Source organism: Hypanus sabinus, chromosome 6 (assembly GCF_030144855.1).
Source record: "Hypanus sabinus isolate sHypSab1 chromosome 6, sHypSab1.hap1, whole genome shotgun sequence".
Taxonomy (NCBI): Eukaryota; Metazoa; Chordata; class Chondrichthyes; order Myliobatiformes; family Dasyatidae; genus Hypanus; species Hypanus sabinus.
Window position 1 is genome coordinate 23,722,493 of NC_082711.1, and position 25,657 is coordinate 23,748,149.

The 25,657-nt window shown below is 44.7% G+C and overlaps 1 protein-coding gene across 4 annotated transcripts in view; it reads left to right on the forward strand.

Moving 5' to 3' along the window:
* dpp6a (dipeptidyl-peptidase 6a) overlaps positions 1–25,657 on the forward strand; it is a 642,400-nt gene that overhangs the window by 567,731 nt on the left and 49,012 nt on the right. For all 4 annotated transcript variants that reach the window (XM_059971851.1, XM_059971852.1, XM_059971853.1 and 1 more), the window contains exons 15-16: positions 4,604–4,651; positions 8,506–8,624. In XM_059971851.1, the coding sequence (XP_059827834.1) occupies positions 4,604–4,651; positions 8,506–8,624 (167 nt within the window). The remainder of the gene's footprint in view (positions 1–4,603; positions 4,652–8,505; positions 8,625–25,657) is intronic.

Here is a 25,657-nt window from a genome sequence, read left to right on the forward strand (position 1 = left end):
AGGCCTCACCTTGAATATCGTGAACAGTTTTGGGCTCCTCATCTAAGAAAAGTTGTGCTGGCGTTGGAGAGGGTTCAGAGGAGGTTCATAAGGATGATTCTTGGAATGAAAGGTTATCATGCAAGGAATGTTTGACTGCTCTGGGTCTGTATTCACTGGAATTTAGAATGGTGTATCTCATTGAAATATTTTGAATGTTGAAAGGCCTAGACAGAGTAGATGTGGAAAGGATGTTTTCCATGGTGGGGGAGTCTAGGACAAGAGGGCACAGCCTCAGGATAGATGGGCATCCACTTAAATCAGTGATGCAGAGAAATTTCTTTAGATGGTGGTTGTGAATTTGTGGAATATTTTACCACAGGCAGCTGTGGAAGCCAGGTCTGTGGGTGTATTTAAGGCAGAGGTTGATAGGTTCTTGATTGGACATGGCATCAAAGGTACCGGTGGTGGGGCTGAGGAGGGGAAAAAAGGATCAACCATGATTAAATGGTAGAATAGAAGCAGTGGGCCAAATGGCCTAATTCTGCTCCTATGTCTTATGGTCTTAAACATCCTCCCCAAGTCTGATGTGGATTTGCCAGAAAAAAAAGGTGTTCCCAAGTAATATTTCTTAGTTCCTGCCTGATGCCCTTATAATTTGCCCTACTCCAACTTGAAACTCTCCCACAAGGACCGTACCTTTTCTATAACTATCCTGAAAGTTAAGGAATTGTGGTCACTGTTCCCTAACTTCTTACCCACTGAAAGATTAGTCACCTGGCCAGGCTCATTACCCAACACCAGGTCTGGCATCATATTCATCCATACTGTCACACCATTCCTACCTGCACTAACCTTGGCATTGGTGATAATCCAGAGGTCCTTCTCTTCAACCTCTTTCCTATCTCTATATACTAACTGCATAGGACTAATTTTTAGAACTAATTTCAATCTATCCGGAAATCAAAAGCAACAAAAGAAGTTATTGGTTTTATATCCTACTTGGTGATTTTTGAAATAGGCACTATGACCTCGGGCTGTTCCCCATCCCACGTAAGATGTTCCTGCAGCCTCGCCGATACATCATGGAACCTAGCACCCAAGAGGCAACACACCATCCTGCTGTCTCTTATTCGGCCACAGAATCTCCTTTCTGTTCCTCTAACAATCAAGTCCTCTATAACTACCATGCTGCCTGACTTTACCCTTACCTGTTCAGCCTCAGAGCTGGCTACAGTGCCCCTAAGCTGTCAGCTGCTGCTGTGATCTGATGGGTCATCCCCACAGCTGCATCCAAAGGGGGTATATTTGTTGCTGATATCCCTTTATGGCCACAGGGGAACTCAGCACTGAGTTCTTAATCCACTTACCTCTCCTGACGGTCACCCATCGACTGTCCGAAGCCTGTACTCTGGATGTGACCACCTCTTCAAAGGTCTGGCCGATAATATCTTCAGCCTCCTGAATGGTCCTGAATACATCCCACCCCAGCTCCAAATCCTTGAGCCGGTCAGTCAGGTGCTGAAGCCGGATGCACATCCTGCAGATGCAGTCACCAGGGAAACCATCAGGTGTCCTGATTTCCCACATCTGACGGGAGGGGCACTCCATCCTGACTACTCGAATCCAGAAAAGAGAAAGGCTTGCCTCTTCTTAACTGCGTCTTCACCGGTTCTCACCAGAGCCTGTTTAGCCAAAGCCTTTACACTCTATCAGTGGCTGCCCCAACAATGTTGATTCTGCTTGAGCCTGCCCACCTTTTATTTGTAGCTGAGGTTAGGCCTCTGGCAACGACCGGCCAAAAAGACTGGCCTTGCCCAATCTCCTGACTTCCGCAGGACTCTGACACCAATACTCACAGTCCTCTCGCCTGAGCCACCGAGAAAAGAAGTGAGCCCAGTAACTTCCACTAATCTTTTGCTTTTTGCATAATTAAGTATTTTTATTTAATCACTCTCAAATTTGCCTCAATTCACCAATGCAGAATTCTCATTTTTTTCCCAAAACTGAGACTTAAGACATGTTTTAGCTATCTAAATATTTACCTTCCATCTAGCATTATAAATTCATAAACATTCTGCAGGCACTGGACATCTAGAGTACCACACACAATCTTCTGGAAGAACACAGGCAGCATCTAAGGAGGGAAATAACAGTGAACATTTCAGGGTCATTGACTGGTTATTTCTCTCCATAGATGCTGCCTGATTTGCCAAATTCCTCCAACCTTTTATACACTATGTTGCCATGTCCGAGCACTTACTTTATTTTGCACTAAAGTGATGATTTGTGATTAATTAATACATTTATCATCTTTCACTAAACATGAGAAGCTTGGGGGGAGATTGATAGAGATATACAAATTTATGAGGAGTATAGATAGAATAAATTCAAGCTGGCTTTATCCACTGAGGTTAGGTGAGACTGCAACCAGAGGTCATGCATTAAGGGTGAAAGGTGACATGTTTAAGAGGGAGCTGCTTCACTCAGGGTGCTGAGAACGTGGAGCGAGTTGCCAGCACAAGTGGATGCGGGGCCAATTTCACCATTCAAGAGAAATTTGAATAGGTAGATGGATGGGAGGGATATGGAGGGCTACGGTCTGGGTGCAGGTCGGCACTGACTAGATGGGCTGAAGGGCCTGTTTCTGTGCTGTAGTGTTCTATTACTCTACTAACCATTGCTTGCTTACTGTCATATACTTTAACATATTACTCTGATCAATAACTAGCTCACCCCTCATTGCCTTTCTAATGCCTTTTTATTATTTAACAGCCGATCTCTGATTGAACTAAGTTCTTTCAAGCATTTGTATGAAACTTCCAGATACCATGATTACTGTTTGCTAGACCCCCCCCCCCCCACCCAGCAACCAGATAAACAATTCACCCTATCGGATTGTCCAATACAAGATATAAAATAGCCAGCTCCTTTACCGATTTCTCAACAAACTGATCGGGATCCATTGGATGGTGGGAAGGGCATGTGGCCTGCTTGCCTTCATAAAAACATAAGAAATGGGAGCAGGAGTCAGCCATCTCCACTGTTAAGCCTGCTCCACCATTCAATAGGATCATGGCTTAGCTCCATCAACCTGCCTTTTCCACATCACCATTAATTCCCCTCCTATGCAAACGTCTATCCAACTCTTATCTTAAATTTACTGGGTATCCTCCACTGCGTTCCTGGACAAATTCACTACTTTCTGGAAAAAGCTGTCCTAAATCCACTCCCCCAAATCTTGAGGCGGTGTCCCCTAGTTCTAGTCTCACTTACCAGTGAAAACATCTTTCTTGCTTTTATCTATCACTTCTATAATTTTATATGTTGCTATATGGTCCCCTCTCATTTTCCTGAATTCCAGCAAGTATAGTCCCAGGCATCTCAATCTCTCTTCATTGACGAATCTAGAATTAATCTGGTGAACCTCCTCTACAATGCCTCCAAAGCCAGTATATCTTTCCTTAAGTAAAGAGGCCAGAACTGTATACAGTAGAACTTCAGAGGTCAGAGCATAGTATATAAAAGCTGGGATAATGTGTTGCAACTTTACAAAACACCAATTAAATTTAAAGATTAAAGATTTTTTTAAAAAATTAGCTTTATTTGTCACATGTACTTCGAAATAACAAAACATACAGTGAAATATGACCAACATACTCGAGGATGTTCTGGGTGCAGCCTGCAAGTGTTACCATGCTTCCATCACCAGCGTAGTTTACCCACAACTTACTAATCCTTACCAGCACATCTTTTGGAATGTGGGAGGAAATCGAGCACCCTGAGGACACCCAGGCAGTCACGGGGAGAATGAACAGACGCCCATGGAATTATACCCAGTTCACTGTACTGTAAAGTGTTACTCTATGATAGCACTCTTTGCTGCACTTTGAGGATTGTTCACAGTTCCAATTGCCACACCATTCTGGATGCACTGGACAAGCTGCAGGGGAAACTCACCAGGTTGTTGTCTAGATTGAAGACGTTTAGTTATGGGAAGGGATTGGATAGACTGTGAATGTTTTCCCAGTGGGCAAGGCTGAACGGTGACCTGATAGGAGCATATAAAGTTACAAGATGCACAAACAGGGAAGCTGTCAGAAACTTTTTTCCATGGTAGAGGTATTTAAAAACAAGTGAGCATAAGTTTATAAAGGGGATTTGAGGGGAAAGTGTTTCTACTGCGAGAGATTGATATTGGAGATTGTGCTGCCAGAGGAGATGGTGGAATCAAATATGAATGCTACATTTAGTTATCTGTTAGACAGTGAAATGGACATGGCATAGAAGGGCAAATGGGATTCGTTTAGACAGGTAGAGGGGTCAGTATGGATGTGATAGGCCAAAGTGCCTGTTTCTCTACTGTTCAACCCGATGACTCTTTGATGCCATGAATTTTTCCTCACGGTCACTGAGAACAGATCAGTGCTAATTTGTTGTGCTTCTCTATGTGTGGACTAAAGCACCCTGTCATTTTTTTGCAATATATATGTTACATGGACCTTTAGTTTGTTAATGTATACTCTGCTCTATGGATGCGTTAGCATGGAAACAAAAAACAAACAGTTCAATTTGTTTTAAACACAAAAGATTGACTCAATTAACTTTTCTCTTTTCTGCACAGTTATTTTCTGAGCACGGAGGATTCCCCATTACGTCGACAATTGTACAGGTAAGCAAGTGTGGGTCTGCGTCTGTGTGAGCCTGCATATGTGAATCTATGCTAAACACGAGAAATGCAGCAGATCCTGGAAATCCAAAGCAACACACACGAAATGCTGGAGGAACTCAGCAGCTCAGGTGGAATCTTTGGAAATGAATAAACAGTTGATATTTTGGGCTGAGACCCTTTTTCTGGAGTATATGGTTCTATACTCTGTAGTATTTAGCATAGAAGCATATGGGACTGTTTTGTATATATACTATATGTTTATCTGTGTACTTCCTTTTCTTTTATTGAGCTACAAAGTGGAATAGCCCCTTCCGGCCCTTCGAGCCTCACCACCCAGCAATTTTAATCTGAGCCTAATGAAATGGAAATTTACAATGACCAGTTAACCTACCAACTGGTACATCTTTGGAATGTGGGAGGAAACCGGAGCATCCGGAGGAAACCCACGTGGTCACAGGGAGAATATATAAACTTCTGACAGGCAGCAGTCAGAATTGTACTTGGGTCACTTGTACTGTAAAGCATTGTGCTAACCACTACGCTACCATGCATGTGTATACCTTCATGTATGCTGCTTGTGTCTGCGTGTATTTACGTGCTCTGCTTATGTTGCATATAGTATGTATGTACATTTATGCGTGCCAAGAATTCACCTATACTAATCACATTTATCAGCACTTTGTCAACAGCCTCCTGTCCATGTGCACACTTGTGAGTGTATGTCTTGAGTCCAATTGTCCTCCAATATCCAGCAAATAGGGTATTTCCCCACTAATGCTCCTGATGTAACGGTGGGCACTCATCTTTCAACTTTTTGTTTGGCTAGTCACAACTAACAGCACAAACATTGAGGTTTTCAGTTTCATGTAACCCACATCCCTTCTGTTCCCTTCTCTCTCTTTCTGATCCACCCAGATTCTCTCAAACATCCCCTTTTTCCCAAACGAGCCCCAAGTTCTATCCCCTCCCCCACCTGGTTCTATCAACCAGCTGGGTTCCCTGTCCACTTCCCTACCATTCCCACCTTCCCTCCTTCTCTCCTTTAGCTAGTTCCACTCTTCATCTTACTTTCCTACCAGATTCTATCATCTATCGAAACAATAATAATAACGCTGAGGCTTTATAAGTTGTTGGTTAGACCGCACTGGAGTATTGTGAGCAATTTTGAGCCCCATATCTAAGAACAGATGTATTACCATTAGAAAGGGTAGAAGAAATTTACAAGATGATCACAGGAATGAAAGGGTTAATCTGTGAGGATCATTTGATGGCTCAGGGCCTGTACTCACTGGAGTTTAGAAGTGTGACAGGGGGATCTCATTGAAACCTATTGAATAATGAAAGGCATGGAGAGGATTTTCCTGTGGTGGGAAGTCTAGGACCAAATGATACAGCCTCTGAACACAAGGATGTCACTTCAGAGATGAGGAGCAATTCCTTTAGCCAGAGGGTGGTGAATCTGTGAAATACATTGCCGCAGGCGACTTTGGAGGCCGAGTCATTCGGTATATTTAAAGCAGACATTGATAGGTTCTGAATTAGTAAGGTGTCAAGGTTATGGGGAGAAGGGAGGCGACTGAGGTTGAGAGGGATTATAAATCAGCCATGATAGAATGGCAGTGCAGACTCAATGGGCCGAATGGCCTAATTCTGTTCATATGTCTTATGATTTTATGGTCTTCCTCCTTCACCTGACTCCATCAACCCCTGCTCACCTGGATCCACCAATCATCTCTCAGACCTGTCTCCACCCCTCCTTCTCACTTCTTTATGCTGCCTATCTCCCCTCTAACACTCTCAGTCCTGATGTGGGGTCTTGACATGAAAAGTTGCCCATCCCTCTGTCTCCACAGAAGCTGCCTGGTTTTCTGAATTCCTCCAGCAGCTTATTCTTTGTGGCATCCTTTTTCTTAACAACTGTGTTCAACTGACTCCTCCCTCTGCATGGGCAGGGGTTCCCGTATTCCTCAGACAAACTAAATATAGTTGATTGCTCAGGAAAGTGATTGTTTTTTTTTTATTTTGGCCCAACAACTTACCTACTGGGCCGCCTTTGAAGCTCCTCCAGTGTCTTATTGATGTATTGATGCCTAAAAGTAACATTTGGGTTCATGCCTGCAGTTGCTTAGACAGTGAGCTTCTGCTAATCGATAGCACACTATCAAGGGAAGACCAAACGGAAGCGTGATGTTTCTGTTTGCAGAGGGAACCGGGCACTCAGGGTGGCAATCTGCCACCTAGTGGTTGACGGAGGATCATACAATGCCCAGAATCAAATCCCAGATCCTTTCAAATGCATGTACTGTATATTGCAAAGAAATGAGGAAAGGTTGTAACTGAAATACTGAAACACTGAAATAGTCCGTGAAATTTGTCCATAGATTTGCAGCAGCAATGCAGTGCAATTATATTAAAATACTATAAAATATATAAAATAAATAAATAGTGCAAGCAGAGAGGTGGTATTCATGGGTTTCATTGTCTGGGGGCAGAGGGGAAGAAGCTATTCCTAAGCTGCTCTGATATCCTTCCATGACCCAAAGATGTGTGGGTCAGTAGGTATCTTCGACCAGTATAAACTGCCCATGGGCGTAGGTGGATGGTAGAGTCTGGGGGTGGGGGTGGTGTTTGATGACTTGGGGAGAATGAAATACGATTGCTGTAAATGGGTTTTATTTTTATGATGTACAACACTAAGTAAATTAACCTTTGGTTAAAAAAAATTGAAGTGGCTTTTGAATTTCAGATAATTACTTCAGTACAATGCATTTTTCATCTAAATGTCCATCAGAATGTTATAAGCAAGGTGAGTTTGGAAATGGCTAAACTCCTCCACGGTCACATGAATAATATTTTTAAAGCATTGTTACTACTTGAATGCACAATAAGAGCAGTCTTTAATGGATTTAAAGTATTCATAGGGGTTTATAGAAGTTAAAATTTTGATTCAAAACCCCAAGGGGCTTTTTGGGACGAGTGATCAAACACTTGGTGATGTTCAGTCCTCAAGGGTGTGTGTATGTTTGTGAACAAGTGTGCGCCTGTTTATTTATGTGTGTGTGTGTGTAAGTGTGAGAGTAAAAAGGAGAGAGACAGGATTTGTAATGAAGCAAAGATGAGAGAATGAGAATGAAAGGAAATGAGAGAGAGGGAAAGTAAGAGGATGAAAGAGAGGGAGAGAAGATGGGACAATGAAGATGAGAGAGAGAGAGAGAGATGTATCTGTGGAGGAATTCAAATCCTGGACCCAAATCCAGCAAAGACGTCATCTAAAGAGCAGTGTAGGTCAGGAAAGCAAGAGAGACCTGAATTAGAGGAATGCTGATATACCAGAGGATCATAGGGCAGGAGAGGGTTAATGTATAAAATAGGGCTGATATTACTGCCGGTTTACATTAAGGAATTCATCATAGTTGAAGTATTTCAACTATTTCGTTTAACTATTTTGTTTCCAATAGTGGGAAAGTCTAAGATGTGAGGACACAGTCTCAGAATAGAGGGGCATTCTTTTAGAACAGAGATGAGGAGGAATTTCTTTAGCCAGAGAGTGGTGAACCATTGGGGTTCTTTGCCACAAGCAGCTGTGGAAGCCAAGTCTTTATTTACGTGTAAGACAGAGGTTGATAGATTCTTGATTGGTCAGAGCATGACAGGATACGGGGAGATGGCAGGAGACTGGAACTGAGAGGAAAATTGTATCAACCATTATGAAACGGCAGAGCAGATTTGATGGGCCAAATGGCCTAATTCTGCTCCTCTGTCTTATGGTCTTAACTGAATAAAAGTAATTATACTGTATGTATTCAAGTAATAGTAATTGCTGTACCTGCTAAAAACTATTCTTCTACCTTTAGTGCAGAGACCAGCGAAACCTTTAACCGCCGCTGCCTATCCTGTGACCTGATCCCTAACTGTACGTCCTTCAGTGCTTCATTCAGCCACAACATGCGTTACTTCTTGTTATACTGCAAAGGTAGGTGAGGATCCACTCGCAGCACAGATCCTTTTAAAGTTTGTGAGCGACAGGCTGATGGGGGCCTCTGGGGAAGGGTGGTTTTTCATTGATTCTATTGTGTTTCTTTCTTTTCTCTATGAATGCCCGCAAGGTAATGAATCTCAGGATAGTATTTGGTGACGTATATGTAGGAATAAATACTGTGGGCTGAATGGCCTGTATATATGCTATCAGGTGACTGTAAAATCATTTCAGCTTCATGTCATGGCATTTGCTATAACTACATGGTAAACCTGAGTTTCAGAGGCTCCTGGGTACAAGAGTGCAAGGTAGAGGGTGTCCAATTGCCAATGTCAATTTAAAGCAAACTGAACCACATGTCAAGGTGCAAAGTTCAAAGTAAATTTATTACCAAACTATATATATATATATGGCACCACGTACAACTCTGAGATTCATTCATTTGCAGGGGTTCATAGCAAACAAACGCAAGAGAATTGGTGAGAAACTGCACGTGACAGAGACGGACAAGCAACTACTGTGCAAAAAACAACAAACTGTGCAAATACATAAAGAAAAGAAAATTCTGTGTTTACCTGGAGCGAAGGATGCTGAGGAGTGACCTGACAGAAATATGTAAGATTATGAGAGGCATAGGCAGAATGGACATTCAAAATCTTTTTGCTGTGGCAGGGGAATCAAATAAAGCAGGCATAGCTTTAAGACTTAGGAAATTCAAGGTGAATCCTAAGGGTAAGTTTATTTTTACGGAGAATGGTTGATGTCTGAAACTTGCTGCTGTCTGTAACTCTCTCTGTGAAGGAATGGGTTTCCCCCAAGTTCCTTGGTTTTCCTCCCACATTCCAAAGATGTATGGGCTAGGGTTAGTAAGTTGTGAGCACGCCAAGCTGGCATCGGCGGTGTGCGTGACACTTGCGGGATGTCCCAATACATCATCTTTAATGCAAATGGCGTATTTTATTGTATCTTTCTATGTTTCGATGCACGTGCGACAAAGTTAATCTTCACAGAGTGCAGAATAAATGGCTGCAGTTACAGAGAACAAGCAGTGTAGACAGACAAGATGGTGCAAGGCATGATGAGGTAGCGATAAAAAGCCCATCTTATCGTACAGGAGATCCATGAAATAATCTTATAACGGCCGGATAGAAGCTGTCCTTGAGGCTGCTGGTATGTGCTCTCGGGCTTTTGTATGTTCTATGATGGGAGAATCAGTATTAACATTTCTGATCAATTGCCTTTTCATCTGAACTCTAGTTTCTATTGAAAGATTATAGGCTCGAAAGGCAGCCTCTGTTTTATTCCCTCCACAGCTAAGTGCTTGATGCATTATCAAAGTCAAGCACAAAGAAATATTTGAGTCTTTATCAGAGTAAGATGTGGGGTGGCGTGGTAGGGTAGCAGTTACAGCAATGTTTTATAGTACTAGCTGTAAGATTGGAGTTCAATTTTCGCCGCTGACGGTCAGGAGTTATTTCTTAACTTCTTTATAGCAATAACGAAGTCCTCCCTCAGCTGATGAATCAGTGCTTCTCCACATTGAGCAGTGCATTGAGGGTGGCAAGGGTACAGACTGTACTCTGTGTGGGGAACTGCAATATCCAAGAGTGGCTCGGTAGTACCACCACGGACGGAGCTGGCCGGGTCCTACTGGACATAGCTACCAGACTGGGACTACAGCAGGCGGTCAGGGAACCAACGAGAGGGAAGAACACACGACCCCATTCTCACCAGCCTGCCTGCCACCGAAGCGTCTGTCTATGACAGCATTGGTAGAAGTGATCACCGTACTGTATTTGTGGAGACTAAGTCCCATCTCCACATTGAAGAAACCCTCCTCCCACCGTGTTGTGTGGCACTACCACCGTACTAAATGGGATAGACTTCGAACAGATCTAGCAGCCGAAAACTGGGCATCTATGAGGCGCTGTGGGCCATCAGCAGCAGCAGAATTGTACTCAGCTACAATCTGTAACCTCATGGCCCAGCATATCCCCCACCAGGCCAGGGGATCAATGAAGAGTGCGGGAGGGCATCCCGAGACCAACACCAGGCATATCTCAATATGAGATGTCACCCAGGTGAAGCCACAATACAGGACCACTTGCATGCCAAGCACCATAAGCAGCAAGTAACAGACAGGGTTAAGTAGTCCCACAACCAGTGGATCAGACCTAAACTCTAGTCCTGCCACATCCAGCCGTGTATGGTGGTGGACAATCAAACAACTCACTGGAGGAGGAGGCTCCGCAAACATCCCCATCCTCAGTGATAGAGGAGCCCAGCACACCCGTGCCAAAGAGAAGGCTGGGGCATTTGCAACTATCTTCAGTCAGAAGTGCCGAGTAGATGGTCCAGCTCAGCCTCCTCCAGAAGTCACCAGCATCCCCGTTGTCAGTACGTAGCCAATCCGATTCACTCCAGAAATGGCTGAAAGCACTGGATACTGTGAAACTATGGGCCCAGACAAAATCCCGGCAATAGTCCTGAAGATTTGTGTTCCAGTACTTGCCACGCCAAGCTGTTCCAGTACAGCTACAACACCGGCATCTGCCTGGCAATGTGGAGAATTGCCCAGGTATGTCCTGTACACAAGAAACAGGACAAGTTCAACCCAGCCAATTACCACCCTATCAGCCTACTCTCAAACATCAGCAAAGGAATGGAAGGGGTCATCAACAGTGCTATCATGCAGAACCTACTTGGCAATAACCTGCTTACGGATGCCCAGTTTGGGTTCCGCCAAGGCCACTCAACTCCTGACTTCATCACCTCCTTGGTCCAAACAGCGAAAGAGCAAAGAGCTCTTTCCCCCACCAGAGATGGAGACCGTGTCCTCCCGCCCATCAGGTAAGACCACGTAGGCATACTTGGGGTTCGCATGTAGAAGGTGAACCCTCTCAACCAGCGGGAGTATTTATTGCTCCTCACATGTTTCCGGAGCAGCACTGGCCCCGGGGACGCCAGCCAAGCTGGTAGGGTGGTCCCAGTGACAGACTTCCTGGGAAAAGAGAATAGGCGTTCGTGAGGGGTGGCATTGATGGACGTACATAACAGAGAGCGGATAGAGTGCAGTGCCTCAGGGAGGACCTCCTGCCATCGAGAGACCGGCAACCCTTTTGACTTAGGGCTAAAAGTGTGGTCTTCCACACTGTGGCATTCTCCCTCTCCACCTGTCCATTTCCCCGGGGATTATAACTCGTGGTCCGACTAGTAGCAATGCCCCTAGCTAGCAGGTACTGGCGCAGCTCGTCACTCATAAAGGAGGACCCTCTATCGCTGTGGATATAGCAGGGATACCCGAACAGAGTGAAGAGCTGGCGCAGGGCTTTTATGACGGACGTGGCAGGGGATGGCAAAGGGGAACCGTGAGTACTCATCGATAACACTGAGAAAATAGACATTGCAGTCAGTGGAGGGAAGGGGGCCCTTAAAGTCAACACTCAGTCGTTCAAAAGGGCGGGTGGCCTTGACAAGTTGCGCCGTGTCAGGACGGTAGAAGTGTGGTTTGCACTCAGCACAAATTTGGCAGTCCCTGGTCATCGTCCTGATGTCCTCCAGGGAGTATGGCAGGTTCCGAGCTTTCACAAAATGGTAAAATCGGGTGACCCCCGGATGGCAAAGTTGTGCATGAAGGGTGTACAGCTGGTTGAGCTGTGTGCTAGCACATGTTCCCCGGGATAGGGCATCAGGGGGCTCATTGAGTCTGCCAGGCCGGTACAGGATATCATAGTTGTAGGTGGAGAGTTCTATTCTCCACCGCAAAATCTTATCATTTTTGATTTTGCCCCGCTGTTGGTTGCTGAACAGGAACACAACCGAGCGCTGGTCGGTCAGCAAGGTGAACCTTTTGCCAGCAAGATAGTGCCTCCAGTGCCTAACAGCCTCCACTATGGCCTGGGCTTCTTTCTCCACCGCGGAGTGCAGAATTTCGGAGCCTTGGAGGGTACGAGAAAAGAATGCTACTGGCCTGCCTTCCTGATTGAGGGTAGCAGCCAGAGCGAAATCGGAGGCGTCACACTCCACTTGGAAGGGAACGGTCTCGTCCACTGCATGTATCGTAGCTTTGGCAATGTCCTCTTTAATGCAGCTGAAGGCCACGCGGGCCTCAGCAGAGAGGGGAAACGAGGTAGACTTGACCAGGGGGCGTGCCTTGTCTGCGTAATGGGGGACCCATTGGGCGTAATAGGAAAAAAACCCAGGCACCGTCTGAGGGCTTTGAGAGTGGTGGGAAGAGGGAGTTCTAACAGGGGGCGCATACGATCGGGATCAGGGCCAATAACCCCATTTTCCACGACATACCCAAGTATAGCAAGGCGGGTGGTTCCAAACACACACTTGTCCCTGTTATAAGTAAGGTTCAGAGCTGCGGCCACTTGGAGAAATCGTTGGAGGTTGGCGTCGTGATCTGGCCAGTCGTGACCACAGATGGTGATGTTATCCAGACAGGGAAATGTGGCCTGCAGTTGGTACTGGTCCACCATCCGGTCCATTTCCCTCTGGAAGACAGAGACACCATTCGTGACACCGAAAGGGATGCGCAGGAAGTGATAGAGCCTGCCGCCTGCCTCAAAGGCGGTGTAGGGGCGGTCCTCTGGGCAGATGGGGAGCTGGTGATAAGCGGATTTCAGATCTATTGTCGAGTACACCTTGTACTGAGCAATCTGGTTGACCATATCCACGATGCGGGGTAGTGGGTACGCGTCAAGCTGCGTGAACCTATTGATGGTTTGACTATAGTCCACGACCATCCTATTTTTCTGCCCGGTCCGAACAACAACCACCTGGGCCCTCCAAGGGCTTGAGCTTGGCTCAATGATCCCCTCCCTGAGCAGCTGCTGCACCTCCGACTGAATGAAAGCCCTGTCCCCCACGCTGTACCTCCTGCTTTTAGTTGCCACAGGCTTACAGTCGGGGGTCTGGTTGGCGAACAGCGGTGGGGGAGGGACCTTGAGGGTGGAGAGGCTGCAAGTGGTGTCGGTAGCGCAGCTGTCAGCATGGTGCTGGGTGGGATGTGTGGGCCTGTGTGTGTGTGGTCAGTAGTGATGAAGTCCCACAAAACTGAGGATTCCGGACAGTGAGTGGTGGGAGGGGCCCGTCATATACCATGGTCACACTTTTGAGATGGCTCTGGAAGTCCAGCCCCAATAGCACAGGTGCGCACAGTTTAGACATGACCAGTAGCGCAAAGTTCCGATATTCTGTGCCTTGCACCACCAATGTCGCTACACAACCCGCCCAGATGTCTGTGGAATGCGACCCAGAAGCCAAATGGATCCTCCGACTTACCGGCCGCATTGCGAGTCCGCAGCGTTGCACTGTGTCCGGGTGAATAAAACTCTCAGTGCTGCCCGTGTCAAACAGGCATCTAGTCCTGTGCCCCTCCACCCGGATGTCCATCATGGACCTTGCAAGCTGGTGTAGGGCGCTTTGGTCGAGAGTTACAGTGGCCAGAGTTGAATCGCCGTCGGGGTACACGGTAAGCATCGGAGGGTCGGGGGCGGGGCATGCTGACGTCGACAAAGATGGCCGCCCACATCCGGGGTACCCGGTAAGCATCAGAGGGTCGGGGGCGGGGCATGCTGACGTCGACAAAGATGGCCGCCCACATCCGGGCATGCAAGATGGCGGCCCCCACGTTTCACCTGCAGCGCTGCACTCCGCTCGAGTTTGAGACTTACAGACCTTGGTGAAGTGGCCCCGCTTTCTGCAGCTGGAGCAGGTCGCTTCTCGCGCTGGACAGCGTTGTCGAGAGTGCCTTTTGTGGCCACAAAAATAACAAAGCACGGGCTTCTGATGGGCCGCAGCCGTGGTCAAGTTCGGGGAGCTCGTGGAATCGCGACTGGCATCAGCGTTGGCGAATTCGCTCCCGGGAGCCGGTGGCGGTGGGGTCTGAGGTGTCCACGGAACCGGCGGGGAATCGCGCGACTGGACAGCGTCAGCATTATGCAGAACAGCTTCCAGAGCGTTGGCCGTCTCAATCGCCGAGTGTAAGGTAAGGTCGGCATTTTCCAGCAGCCGTTGCCGCATGTACACTGACCTCAGTCCTGTCACAAAGGCGTCTCGCACCAGCAGCTCTGCATGCTGTTCTGCCGTGAGCGTCTTGCAGTCACAAGGTCGGACGAGTGTCTGTAGTCCTCGGAGAAACTCGGCGCACGATTCGCCAGGCCGCTGTTGCCGGGTAGCTAAACGATGTCTTGCGTAGACGGTGTTCACCGGCCGCAGGTACTGTCTTTTGAGGGCGTCCAGTGCCCCATCGTAGGTCGGCAGGTCCCGGATAATGGAGTAAACTTTTGGGGTGACCCTCGAGAGTAGAATTCTGTGCATAACGGCGGGTTCAGTTGCACAAACCTCCTCCAAGTACGATTGGAAGCATGCAAGCCAGTGTTCAAAAGCGAGAGCTGCGTCAGGGTCTTGAGGGTCCAAATCCAACCATTCCGGACATAAAGCGGTTTCCATGTTTTAAAACTTCCAGTCAATAAAATTGATGCAACATCAATAACTCACACTGAGATGTAAGGCAAGATGTCGGCTTTTATTGACTGGAAGAAGGAACCAGGAGTGAGTGACCATCATACTATGTCCTGGAGACTGAGGCCGAGTGTCAGGCCTCAGATCGCCTTTATACAGGGGCCTGTGGGAAGAGCCACAGGAGCAGTCAGCAGGGGCGTGTCCAGACAGGCACACGTAGTTCACCACAATGCAAATTCAGGATTATTACTCAGTTGGAGTATTGTATGCAACTCTGATCACCCATGACGTACTAAAAAGCTGAATGAACTCAATAGGTCGGGCAACATCCGTTGAAAGAAGCAGTCAATGTTTCGGATTGAGACCTTTCGTCAGGACTCAACATGATCCCTATAATCACCCATTATAGGCTTTGGAAAGGGTTCAGAAGAGGTTTAGAGGGGACAAGAAGCTCTGAATAAAACATGAGGTCTGCGATCTGCTGAGGGCCTGATCAGTAGCATTCGGGTCTGGTGACTAAGTAAAATACGAGGGGTCCATGTACGTTCTTCGGAAAGCAGCCCCAAATGCTAAGAGGCAATTACTGTCCAAACTTGAATCACTGAAGGATGCTCGCCAGCTGTGGCAGGGCCTGAATGCAATCATCCAGTAGGGCTTACGGCCACAGTGATGAAGTGCTTTGAGAGGTCGGTGATGAAACATATTAATTCCTGCCTGTGATGTGACTTGGATCTGCTCCAATTTCCTCCCGTTACAATAAGTCAACAGCAAATGCCGCTTCATTTGCTCTTCACTCAACCCTGGAACATCCGGACAGCAAAGGTGCATACAGCAGGGTGCTCTTCCCTGAGCACAGCTCAGAAATCAATACTATCATCCCCTCAAAACTAATCATTAAGCTTCAAGATGTTACCTTTTATTAACGAGAAAAATGTTGGTGCCTCATCCAGTGGGCAAGTCCGTCAGTACATTTGTACGAGTAAGCAACTATAGCCACGATGGACCAAATAGCCTCCTTGAGCTGCAATATATTATGATCCTATTACTTAACATTTAATTCACCCAGCCTGTCTGTTTAGTTTCAGATCCCCATTGCACAGAGGTTATTATTGATGTATTTTAATTAACGTTTACATCGCAGCAAAGGAGCTCTCCTAAAGTAAGGACTGACCAACTAATGTATGCCTGTGCCAGACAGTTTTTCAATCTCAGTACCAAGGCTGGCACAGGATTAATGTAACTTTGTGTTTGCTCTGAACTTACGTATTTTGCACTGAGTAAGCAAAGCAATCATACACCCTAACTTCAAAGAAAATTGTCCTCACGACAGTAGTGATCCCTAGACCGTGGTCTTACCCTGCACAGAGATGGATCACAGTCTGGCTTCAGTTCCAGAGTGTCCCTGCCGTACTGCAGCTCTGAGATCATCAAACTGAGTACCCAGTCACACTGAAGAATGTTCACGGAATGCGAAGTATACTGTTCTCTAAACTAGCACAAAATAAACATTGTGGCTGAAACAGCATTAAAAAGCAGCATTACATTAATTCTAAATTGATTGTATTTTACAACATTTATCAGAAGGATACAAAGAAACATTTTTTTATTCAGGCCGAGAAGTTTTTCAGCAGCAGTTTATTAAGCCATTCAAGGTCAATTCTGTTCCACATTCAGGATGCTTTATATCAACATTGTTCAAGAAAGCTGAAAGTTGTGGTGATAGCCTGACTAAACTGGAAAAGGCTAGAAACTGGTATATCCTATACAGAGGGAATCGCCCTCTGGACTTCCTGTTTAACTGTGCCTATGCACGTTCTTGAAGTTATAGCCAATTTCATAGTGTGGCAAATGCCCTCATTTTTCTGCAGTGTCACAACTACCTTTTAATTGCAGAGGTAATTACATAGAACTCATTGCATAGAAATCATATGGTCTGCCTGATCTATGTCAATGATAGCTTTCCCCATTATTTCATCTAACCTTATCTACTTCTCATTCTTTTCATCGCTCCTCTTGTACTTATAGATGCTTAAAGGCATCTACGTGTCTAAAAGGTGCCTGTGTCCCTTTACTGAAAGGTCAGCAAAAGGAACTCAGTGAGTCAATCAGAATCAGGTTTATTATCATGTGATGTGAAATTTGTTAACTTAGCAGCAGCAGTTCAATGCAATACATAATCTAGCAGAGAAAAAAATAAATAAAATAATAATAATCTATAAAGAAGTAAATCAATTACATATATTGAAAAGATTTTTAAAACATTCCAAAAACAGAAATATTGTATATTTCTAAAAAAAGTGAGATAGCGGCCAGAGATTCAAAGTCCATTTAGGAATCAGATGGCAGAGGGGAAGAAGCTGTTCCTGAAATGCTGAGTGTGTGCCTTCAGGCTTCTATACCTCCTACCTGATGGTAACGGTGAGAAAAGAGTATGCCCTGGGTGCTGGATGTCCTTAATAATGGACACTGCCTTTCTGGGACACTGCTCCCTAAAGATGTCCTGGGTACTTTGTAGGCTAGTACCCAAGATAGAGCTGACTAGATTTATAACCTTCTGCAGCTTCGTTCGGTCCTGTGCAGTAGCCCCTCCATACCAGACAATGATGCGGCTTGTCAGAATGCTCTCCACGGTACAACTATAGAAGTTTTTGAGAACATTTGTTGACTTGCCAAGTCTCTTCAAACTCCTAATAAAGTATAGCCGCTGTCTTGCCTTCTTTATACCTACATCGATATGTTGGGACCAAGTTAGATCCTCAGAGATTTTGACATCTAGGAACTTGAAGCTGCTCACTCTCTCCACTTCTGATCCCTCTATGAGGATTGGTATCATTTCCTTCATCTTACCCTTCCTGAAGTCCACAATCAGCTCTTTCGTCTTACTGACATTAAGTGCCAGGTTGTTGCTGCAGCACCACTCCACTAGTTGGTATATCTCACTCCTGTACACCCTCTCATCACCACCTGAGATTCTACCAACAATGTCAGCAAATTTATAGATGGTATTTGAGTTATGACTAGCCACACAGTCATGTGTATATGTAGAGTAGAGCAGTGGGCTAAGCACACACCCCTGAGATGCGCCAGTGTTGATAGTCACCGAGGGGGATATGTTAACACAAATCCGCACAGATTGTGGTCTTCCGGTTAGGAAGTCGAGGGTCCAATTGCAGAGGGGGGTACAGAGGCCCAGGTTCTGCAATTTCTTAATCAGGATTGTGGGAATGATGGTATTAAATGCTGAGCTATAGTCGATGAACAGCATCCTGACACAGGTGTTTGTGTTGTCCAGGCATCTGTGGAAGAAAAGCAATTAATTGTCCATGTTTCAGATCAAAACCCTGCATCAGGATCTCAACAATTCCTCCCTCCCCCTGACACAGATACTGCTTAAGCTACTGAGTTCTCTAGCAGAGTGTTTGATGTGCCAGATTCCAGCATGTGTGATCTCTATTGTCTCTCCTTTCTGAATTTCAAATTAGATTTGCCATTGGCTTGCTATAGGGCTTCCTTTTGCACTGATGTTTGTATTAATACAGAATGATGGCACATCATTTTTTAATTTCCTCTTCCATTGTTGAGAGTAAATATCATTTATTTCCTTATAGTTATACACACTCATTTCTGGTTTTACCCCTGTACATCTTTTGTATTCCTTTTCCAGTAATTACCCAGTAATCCCAACCATAATGGGATTTAGGAACCTAATGTTTGTCTGGCAGGTCGCTGATATACACTGGTGTCCTTTTTAAAGCAACTATTAAACTATTTAAAGTCTAATAAACAGGTCAATAACTGTTTAAAATATGCAGATAAAAATTTAATGCACATACATTAATAACTACTCAGACATGGTTGGCAGAACTAATTGGTCCCAACTTGTCCATTGGACATCTTTATTCTTTTATTAACTTCACTCAACTGTCAATGTTCATTGTGGTAAGTTTATAGGTTTATCTCTAGACTGTAATGAGGCTTTGTGCTGACTTTAAACAGAATTGAGAATGATCAGTTGAAGCACCGAAAGGTGGAGTTTCTTTCTTTATTTGTGTTTTTAACCTTTGCAAAATAATATTTTCTAAAATATAGAACTGGCTTGCCCAGAGAAGGCTAAGAGTGGTTGTAGACGGGTCATATTCTGCATGGAGGCCGGTGACCAGTGGAGTGCCTCAGGGATCTGTTCTAGGACCCTTACACTTCGTGATTTTTATAAATGACCTGGATGAGGAAGTGGAGGGATGGGTTAGTAAATTTGCTGAAGACACAAAGGTTGGAGGTGTTGTGGATAGTGTGGAGGGCTGTCAGAGATTACAGCAGGACATTGATAGGATGCAAAACTGGGCTGAGAAGTGGCAGATGGAGTTCAACCCAGATAAGTGTGAGGTGGTTCATTTTAGTAGGTCAAATATGATGACAAAATATAGTATTAATGGTAAGACTCTTGGCAGTGTGGAGCATCAGAGGGATCTTGGGGCTGGAGTCTATAGGACACTCAAAGCAGGTACGCAGTTTGACTCTATGGTTAAGAAAGCATATGGTGCATTGTCCTTCACCAATTGTGGGATTAAGTTTAAGAGCCAAGAGGTAAGGTTGCAGCTATATGGGACCCTGGTCAGACCCCATTTGGAGTACTGTGCTTAGTTCTGGTCACCTCACTACAGGAAGGATGTGGAAGCCATAGAAAGGGTGCAGAGGAGATTTACAAGGATGTTGCCTGGATTGGGGAGCATGCCTTATGAGAATAGGTTGAGTGAACTCAGCCTTTGTACCTTGGAGCGACAGAGGATGAGAGGTGACCTGATAGAGGTGTATAAGATGACGGGAGGCATTGATCATGTGGATAGTCAGAGGCTTTTCCCCAGGGCTGAAATGGCTAACACGAGAGGGCACAGTTTTAAGGTGCTTGGAAGTAGGTGCAGAGGAGATGTCAGGGATAAGTTTTTTTACGCAGAGTGGTGAGTGTGTGGAATGGGCTGCCGGCGACGGTGGTGGAGGCGGATATGATGGGGTCTTTTAAGAGTCTCCTGGACAGGTACATGGAGCCCAGAAAAATAGAGGGCTATGGGTAACCCTAGGTAATTTCTAAGGTAAGGACATGTTCAGCACAGCTTTATGGGCCGTATTGTGCTGTAGGTTTTCTATGTTTCTAAAATAAAACCATTCTGGCTTGAACAGTCTTCTGCTAGGTACCCTTGTCCTACTCACCCAGAACAAGGAGTAAAAAAATGTAAATGATTTCAACAATGTTGTCCACATGATCAGTCATCCATGGCGACCTTCAACATTCACTCTGGAGAAACCAGCAGTGAATTGTGGCTACAATGTGTCCCGCCTGCATACACACCTCAACAAATCCAGCAGCACAAAAGAAAAGGACAAGAGCAGCAGAGAAAGGAGCCTTAGGTCCCACAGCACCAGATTCAGGAACACTTACTGCCATACAGCCATTAGACTCCTGAACCAGCATGGATAACTTCACTCACCTCAACTCTGAACCAATTCCACAACCTATTTGTTAACCTCAGTTAACAAATTTCACGTCACGTGCCGGTGATAATAAACCTGATTCTGACTCTGAACTCACTTTCAAGGACTCTGCAACTCATGTTCTCAGTATTATTTATTTATTTGTTGTTGTTGTTTTTCTACTTGCACAGTTTGTCCTCTTCCGCACGTTGGTTGTTTGTCAGTCCTTGCTTATGTGTAGCTTTTCACTGACTCTATTGTATTTTTTGTTCTAATGTGAATGCCTGCAAAAAAGAATCTTGGGATAGCATGTGATGATATATACCTGCTTTGATAATAAATTTACTTTTAACTTTGAACTTTGATATGCCTGGGAACAAGAGTATGGTTCTCCACCAAATCCCACACTGTCCTAATTACAGAATACATTGCTGTTGTTCTATTAATGCTGGGTCTGATTCCTGTGTGTATTTTTGGCCCCGATATGTGATGAGAGACAGAGGCAGTGCAGGGAAGGTTCCTTAGCTTGATTCCCATGATGAAGATGTTGTTGTATACGAGAGGTGATATAGACAATACCTGTATTCCTAAGAACAGAAGAAATTGGACCAGAAGTAGGCCCACAGGCCTATCAGCCCTGCTTCACCATACAGTAAGATCATAGCTGATTGGCCATGAACTCAGCTCCACCTCCCTGCCTTTTGCCCATAACTCTTAATTTCCCAGTAATGCAAAAATCTATCTTACTGTGTCTAAGGTATATCTTATGAGGTTGCCTTTACTGCTTCCCTGGGCGGAGAAATGCATAGATTCTCTGGTCTCTGGGAAAAGCAGTTTCTCCTCATCTCTGTCCTAGAACTGTTCCCCTGAATCCTGTGGTTGTTTCCCCTAGTTCTAGTCTCACTTACAGATCAAGAATCAAGGACCAAGAACCAGCTTTATCCACTGAGTATGTTTGCATGTATGAGGAATTTGCTGCAATGTGTTGGTCAGGGCACAATATGCAACAAAAAAGCAACATTCAACAATATTAAGAATAAAGAATTTTATAAAATATAACAGTGGTTAAAGAATTAATGTGGAATAAAATATGCATAAACACATGAAATGCATGAATATACAATGTAAACAGTATTATAAAAATGGTTTAAAGCAAGGGTTCTCAAACGTTTATTATGCATGGACCCTTACCATTAACTTAGGGGTCTTTGGACCCCAGATTGGGAACCCCTGGTTCATTGGCGGGGATAATAGATAGAAGGGAATAGAGGGGCTAATTAGAATGATTGATCGGATTATCTACCTGGGGAAGAGTACAAACAACCTTTCTGCCTTTAGCTTTCATAATTTTATATGCTTCGACAATACGTTTTGGTGATCTTTGATAATAAATGTATAAATTATATATAATTTTATAATATACATAAATTATACTATATGCAGTATATTTAAATGGTATGATTTTATTAGTTATATGAAACATACAAAGGAGATCACGGAAGAGTATACTGTTCCACCTACCCTTTGGTGAGAATGCAACATGAACGGTAATGAGGGAAATTGACAGACTGGATGTTGAGAGGATGTTTCCCTTGTGATGGTGTCCTTTTAAGTTTGGGGCTAGGCATCAAAATAGAGATGAGGAGGAACATCTCCTCCAAGAGCATTCTGACTCCTCCGATTTCTTACCCAGAGCGATGTGAGAACATAGCTGGTGTATATGTTCAAGGCAGTGACTGCTAAAAATTTCAACTAGTGAGTGAAGGGAGTGGTACCAGGGTGGGAGAATGGTGTTGAGACCAAAGTTCAATTAGCCATAATGTTACTGAGGCAGAGCAGGCTCAAAGTGGGCAAACAGCCTGCTCCTACGCCTGTTTCTTATGTTACGGGCCAATATGAACTAGTTGGAGTGAAGGGCCTGTTTCCACACTGTATAACTCTTACCTCCTGACCCACAGGTGCACCACAGCTTATTGAGGAAGTGGAGGCATGGTAGCATGGTGTTTAGCGTGAGAAATCCAATTCCGTCTGCTGTCTGTAAGGCGTACCTATGTTCTCCTCGTTACTATGTGGGTTTCCTCCAGGTGCTCCAGTTTCCACCCATATTCCAAAGGTGTATGATTAGGGTTAGTGATTTCAGGCCATGCAATATGGTGCCAGAAGTGTGGTGACACATACGGGCTGTCCCCAGCACAATTCTCAGACCATGTCAGTTGTTGACATAAAAACAACATATTTCACTGTGTGTTTCAGTGTTTCGGTGTACATATTCAAAGTTCAAAGTACATTTTTTATCAAAGTATGTATATTGTATACAACCTTGAGAAACCTCTCCTTACAGGCAACCACAAAAAAAAACTCAATTGATCCCATTAAAAAAAGACAGTCAGACAAAAACAAATTGTTCAAACAATAAAAGTAAGCAAGTAAGCTTCAGAACTAAGGTTCACAAAAGTGAGTCTACCACACAAAGCCAGCCATAGCCACTCCAGGAGCCAGTTAGCTGTAGGCCACAGCCTCAGTTCAGCACAGAGATGAGTAAACCTCATGAGCAGTGAACTGAACACCAACCTGTCCCTCACCTCTGGCCTCGACACCCTGACCTTTTCAATCTGTCCTGGCACTTAAATCGGCCAAACTTAAATCCTCGCTCTTGAATGTGGGCCCTGCTGTTCAATACCTTCTCAGGCCTGAGTCCTGCTACCTTGATTCATCCCATATCTGGCTTTTCCAATCTGGTCCAGTGCTTCAATCAGTCTCGCCTCAGTTCTACCACCTCAATTCACCTCCAAGTCCCATCCGGCAATGGCTGAACACTGAGTGAGTCCCTGTACTCGAGCCCCGTACTCAAGCCCAGATCCTGCCACCTTGATTCGGCCCATACACGCCACACCGCAAATGTCCTGCACCTTCGAGACTTCGGTTCATACCGCAAAAACGCCAGGTCATACAGGCGGCTCAGAAGCTCAGCTCCGAAAGGGAAATTCCGGGCTATTGATTGCAGTAATAGTTTTTGAGAAAAAAAGTATGATTAATAAAGTAGTTAATAGTAGTTGAAGCAAGACTTAGACCGTACTTGTGATAAATAAGCTGATCCTTCTCAAGGGCTTAAAGGGATGGGCAGCTGACCTGATAAACAAGCTCAAGGGCTGAGGTTGCTTCAACACCACTGACTAACTGACCAGTGAGATTTCAAACCATAAAGGGGAGGAGGGGAGGCAGTGCAGCAGCAGGAAAGTTCACAAGAGAAGGGTTGGTCGTTCAAGGAAGTAGTTCATCACCATATTCTCAAAGACAGTTATTGATAGGCAATAAATGCAGTCATTAATGTCCAAAAAATGTTTTAAGCATCATAAACACAAAAGATTCTGCAGATGCTGGAAATCCGGAGTAATGCAGGAAGCAGAGATGCAGGAAATCCTGATGAAGGGTCTTGGCCCAAAATGTTGACTCTTTATTCCTCTCCACGGATGCTGCCTGACCTGCTGAGTTCCTCCTCTGTTTTGTGTGTGTTACTCTGTGTTTTAAATATCTCCCTCCATCCTAGGCCAGGTTATTTGTAAAAAGTGGTGCAATAAAAAATAAAGGATAAAATCATTTCTAAGCCTTTTTGTTTGTCGCCAAATTGAGTTGTCCAATTTTATTTACTTGCAAACATCTCCAAATACGGCAATCGAATCCCTTCTTTGCAATCCTATGCTACAACCGCATCTCTTTCTTCCTTTCCCACTCCATTTCATTTTGTTGGACCCACACTCCACGCTTAATACCCACATTTGCAAGGTATCACCTAGCTGAAAAAAGTCAGAAGAAAGACAAACTAAATCAAAAGAATAGCGATTGGGTGATTTCTGGACTCTGGTTTACAGAACCTAGTGGTGGAAGAAAGGCCAAGATTCACCTGGAGTTTTAAATTCCAGAAGAAGATGCACAGGAGGAGGAATTGGAGTCCTAATGTGAAGGTACTAGGGTTAATGAACACATAAAATGACCAAGCTAGAGAAAATCTGCAGATGCTGGAAATCCAAGCCACACACACAAACTGCTGGAGGAACTCAGCAGACCAGGCGGCATCGATGGAAGAGTGCAGTCAACATTTCCGGCCGAGACCTTCAGCAGGGCTGCTGTTCAATGAACAAGCTGTTCCTTTTGGATCCAAAGATTCTTCAGAAACTGAGGCTTTATCAGGCCTTGGTCAGAATTTATTTGGAGTATTGTGAACAGCTTTGGGCTCCATATCTCAGAAGGGATGTGCTGACATTGGAGAGGTTTCAGAGAATGTTCATGAGAATTATCCCAGGAATGAAAAGGTTAATGTTTAAGGAGCTCTGGGCCTGTAGTTTAGAAGAATGAGGAGCGATCTCATGGGAACCAATTGAATATTGAAAGGCCTAGATAGAGTGGAGGTGGACAGGATGTTTCCCATAGTGGAGGAGTCTAGGACCAGAGGGCACAGCCTCAGAATATATGGATGACCTTTTAGAACAGAGATGAGGAGGGATTACTTCAGTCAGATGGTGAATCTGTGGAGTTCATTGCCAGGGGTAGCTATAGAGTCCAACTCATTTAAAGTGGAAGTTGATAGTTTCTTGATCAGTAAGGACATCAAAGGGTACAGGGAGAAGACAGGAGAATGTGCTTGAGAGGGATAATAAATCAGACTTATGGTCCAAAAGTTGTTGCCTACAATTGTTTTATTAAGTGCTACAAGAGTAAAGAATGGAATGCATGGCGAGAGCCAAAGGAAAGAGAAGAGACTAAAAGTAATCATGTCTTCTCATACCATTGATTACACTTAACCAATAAGATAACCAAACACCTGTTACTGAAACCCAAGAGGTTTCCAGAAAAATAGAGGCAACTGTAACCATTGGAAAACTCACTGAGAAATTGCATGTTTATAGGTGATTATATAAAAATATAAACAAGTCTAAGAAAGTTAAGCAAGTAAAATAACAAATCTGCAGCCAATCCAATGAAGCCAGGGGTTAATTCCACCCTTGGCAATTTAAAATCTTGAGTTAAAAATTTACGTCTTGAAAGTCATATGACTATGATTTTTACATTCTGGAATTGAAACTCAGTACTTTGTT